Consider the following 4188-nt stretch of genomic DNA (forward strand, 5'->3'; position numbering starts at 1 on the left):
TACTTTGATACTCTCATAATTATGATCAAACTTCCTTGACTTGGCGGGGCGGAGCGCTACCGCGCTCCTTAATTAATTCACCGTGTGTGAGGATAATTTCAAAGTAAAGTTGACTTGCAAAAGTTCATAGGATAAACAATGATACAGACGTCTTCGAGCTTACACCCTTGGGTTGACTTTATAGCTGTTATTAAAATTATTAAAATGTATTAATTCAATATTGTATGCACTATGCATCTTATTTACACTGTCTTTTAATTGAAATTTCTCCATTTCAATACAGACTACAGACCCTAGGATGCATCCAGCGTTTTCTCTCTGGCTGGCCATGTTAGTTAAAACTTATCACTAACTTTGTTCTATTTCTGTTCCAGTTTGAACCAGGAGGATGGTAAAGTGGAAATATTCGGGAAGATTGGACTAATCAGTGCAGAGACAGATCTGTCTAGTGAAGGAGGTATCCTGGACTTTCCTCTGCATGGTCGAGGACATCTCAAACTGAATCTATGTAAGATTTTATCTTTTGAAAATTTCGCGAATTTATTGTTAGAACTTTTCATAACTTTTGTCGACACAGCATTATTAAGTGTCTCTTTTACAGTCAATTTTCATATTTGAATAATCTTTCTACACCAGTAATGCCGCCACTGGATTAAAGTAGCTACTCAGTTGTCCTCACGAGACTGAGTGGACCAGTGGACCCCGAACTCCAAGCACAGAGCAGAAAAAAAATCGACCCCACTGGGAATCGAACCCGGCGTGCAAGCCTAATGTGATGGCCACGGAGCTTGGAGGTTTCTGTATTTTGAAAATTTCCAATTTCAAGAGTCTCCTCTATCAAACTTCGACTCTTTAATTTTTTTTCTCTTTTAACGTCTTTCCTTTTTTGTACTCACGAATTCACGTTATATATTTGCAGATGATGTGAGTACAGCTCTGATGAACAGAGCAGAAAAAAAATCGACCCCACTGGGAATCGAACCCGGCGTGCAAGTCTAATGTGATGGCCACGGAGCTTGGAGGTTTCTGTATTTTGAAAATTTCCAATTTCAAGAGTTTCCTCTATCAAACTTCGACTCTTTGATTTTTTTTCTCTTTTAACGTCTTTCCTTTTTTGTACTCACGAATTCACGTTATATATTTGCAGATGATGTGAGTACAGCTCTGATGATAATAATAAAAAAAAAATCCTCTTTGTTTTTTTCCCATCTTTTAACATCTTTCCTTTTTGTACTCACGAATTCACGTTATATATTTGCAGATGATGTGAGTACAGCTCTGATGATTTACTACTCGGACGCTAACAAAATGATCAGCGTCATCAAATTCATGAGTGATTTCACGCCGTCCAAAATAGTCGCCAAGTTCAAGGGGAAAGTTGACGACGATGACAAACTTGGTGAGTATTGTCATGCAGAAGGTCCCGGGTTCGATTCCCAGAGTTGAGAAAAAAATGAACTCGCCTTTCGATCTTGAATATTACAAATTTTCAACGCCTTACTTTCTGGTGCTCTCATGTTGACCCAGCACCTAAATCGGAAGTATTGTGTCTCTCTTATTGACTTAGGTGAGTCAAATATATTGACTTGGGTGAAAAAACACCTTTAAAATATTTATAATATATGTTACGTTACGAGTATGAGATTAACTTTATCAATCGCAATTTTCCGTAAATTTTCAGAGATATAACCCAAATTTTCCGATGAACTTACGTCAATTTTTTTCATTTTCCAGGTCAAAGTGTCAACACATTCCTCAACGAAAACTCCTACGAGATTTACAACGACTCCAAATCCCTCATCCTGGGCAGTTTGGATCAACTGTTCTGCAAGATCCTCAATAATGCTTTGTTCTATCATTTCGTGAGGAAAGACCAAGCGTCTCTCTACGAAGGAAGATAAGGGAGGATATGTCACGAAATAATTCCGCGAAAGAAAGTCACGAAATAATCTGACGTCATATTTCGCACTCCGCGAAGAAAAGTCGCAGAAACTGTTGACAAGTGCGACATTTTCCACGCGTGGAGTTGTTTGAACGGCTTTGCGAAACTCGGAAATGTGATGGTCTCCAGTCAGGTTTATATGGTTTGACCTGAAACTATATACTTGGATGTGCGATCAACCATCATGAGGGCTTGGGCTTGGTCTTTTGAAGCCTTGTAACTGCCGATGTCTTGGAGAGAATTGCACGGTATGGAGTCGTTCGCGGAACGCCAAAAATCGTGAAAGAAATAGCTTCGCTTTAAAAGGAAAGAATTTAAGCGCCATTTTCTAAAATGAAGATGTTACTTAAATAATAATAATAAACTCTTAAGTGGAAGGCAACCACTAGGCGAGGTTAACGCCTTAGGCGTTCTCTACCACCTAACCCTTAGAGCTCCATTATTATGTGGTCAAATTCTCAAATAAATGAGGATAAAATTCCATACCTCGGCTGGGATCGAACCCACGCCCTCCTGATTACCAGGCGAGCGTCTTGACCACTACACCACCGAGGCAGGTTTCTTCTTCCTCTCTGTCAGTTCTCTCTCACCTTCTGAACCCCCTCCCTTTCTGTCGACCTTTCTCTCCTCTTCCTCAATCTTATTACATACTTCTATTTAGCTATGATTATTTTCTTCTTCTTCTTTCTCCTCATTCTCCTCGTCTTATTTCTCTCCTTCTTTGTCCTTTTCCTTCCCCCTTCTTCTTTTACTTCCATCTCTCTCTCTCTCTCTCTTATTAATAACCAAAGTCTCTCTCTCTCTCAAAATGTGTGTATAAATTAGTGATTGGATACATGTTACTGTTAGTGTTTAGAATTGTATGATATTTATTGTTTTAGCACCGATTAACAAATAGGATGTGATGACTGCATCGGTTCAAACGGTTGACCATTTTTAGAAATCCAGAGCCCTATTGGTTTGCGCAGCTTAGGAGCGAAAAATCGAGGAATAGGAAACAATAAATAGAAATGGAAATACAAACTACCCCCAAATTTTTCGCACTCAATGTCTTGTTGAAATTTTTATTTTTGGATCGCTGCTACGCTGGTTCAAAATCTTCAAATCCGGGCCAAAGGACCACAAATAATAATAATAATAATAAAAAGTCCACCAATGATTATCCGTTTGAGCTGATGCAGTACACACTACACTATCTACCTACTTTTTTTTATCTCGTATTTTTTTAAATTGATTTTTGTAAACACGTTTATTGTGTAAATTGAGTGATATGTTGTAATAAATAGCAGAGACAATCATGTTTGTTTTCTATGATTTGTTTTCCGTTTTTCTTCAATTTTTGATATTTTTTAACAGCTGGTACGTCAACGTGGGTAACCCGATTGAATGAAGCAAAGATTAGCGAATCACATTGCTTAAATTAAACTGCTCAAGTTTAATCTAAAATTTCAAGAGTATTTCCGGGCATTAGCGTAACAAAAATTGCCAGAGAAACGCATAAAATTATTAACCAATAAAATAATATGGGGGACTTTGTATATTTTTATATAAGCTAAAGAAAAAGAGAACTAAACATAGAGTTATCGAAAAAAGTTTTTGAAAATAAGTTTAATTAGTTAATAAATAGTGAAGGCAAGTATTTTACTTGAAAAAGCACAATGTGAAAAATAATATTGAGGGGTTTTCACAGAGGGGTTTCTAAAAGAAAGAATTATTGTCCAAAATTGAATTTCGACTTGGTAGGTATAATTCTTAAGAATTAACCTAAACAGGTTGCTATAAGTATCTATGTACTGCATTTATTATTTATTTTGCGGATTTAATTCTAAAATTTTAAATAAAAACATAAATTTCAATATTAAATTAAATAAAAATAATCATTAATTAAAAAAAAAAAAAAAAACATCGTGAATAAGGTCGCTTCTTAGTAATAAGTTCGTTCGATCGATTTTCTATAATAATAACTACAAATATTTTGATGAGATATCACATCTTGCTATTTAAAATTCGCAAAGGAAGTAACTACTTATAAGGAACGTTGTATAATATCTAATTATCTACCGTTCTAAAATAGCCTCCTTGTTTGAAGAGACTTTGTCGAAAATTACGAAGAGTATTTTATAGGTTGAGATCTGTTTAAGAGACGAAATGAAATTGAAGAAATGGGGCTTCAAATCTTGCATATCTGGTTCCTAGTACATGAAAATAATTAAACATTATTCTTCATCAACCTACGCCACAGAAAA

At 35.9% G+C, this 4188-nt stretch overlaps 1 protein-coding gene across 1 annotated transcript in view; it reads left to right on the forward strand.

The window, feature by feature from the left end:
- Positions 1–2347, forward strand: part of LOC103510465 — a 6649-nt gene extending 4302 nt beyond the window's left edge. The window contains exons 2-4 of the mRNA XM_008475128.2: positions 375–508; positions 1262–1399; positions 1735–2347. Of these exons, the coding sequence (XP_008473350.1) occupies positions 375–508; positions 1262–1399; positions 1735–1901 (439 nt within the window). The 3' untranslated portion in view covers positions 1902–2347. The remainder of the gene's footprint in view (positions 1–374; positions 509–1261; positions 1400–1734) is intronic.
- Positions 2348–4188: the final 1841 nt, after the last annotated feature.

The sequence above is a fragment of the Diaphorina citri genome, unplaced genomic scaffold (genome assembly GCF_000475195.1).
Source record: "Diaphorina citri unplaced genomic scaffold, Diaci psyllid genome assembly version 1.1 scaffold602, whole genome shotgun sequence".
Taxonomy (NCBI): Eukaryota; Metazoa; Arthropoda; class Insecta; order Hemiptera; family Psyllidae; genus Diaphorina; species Diaphorina citri.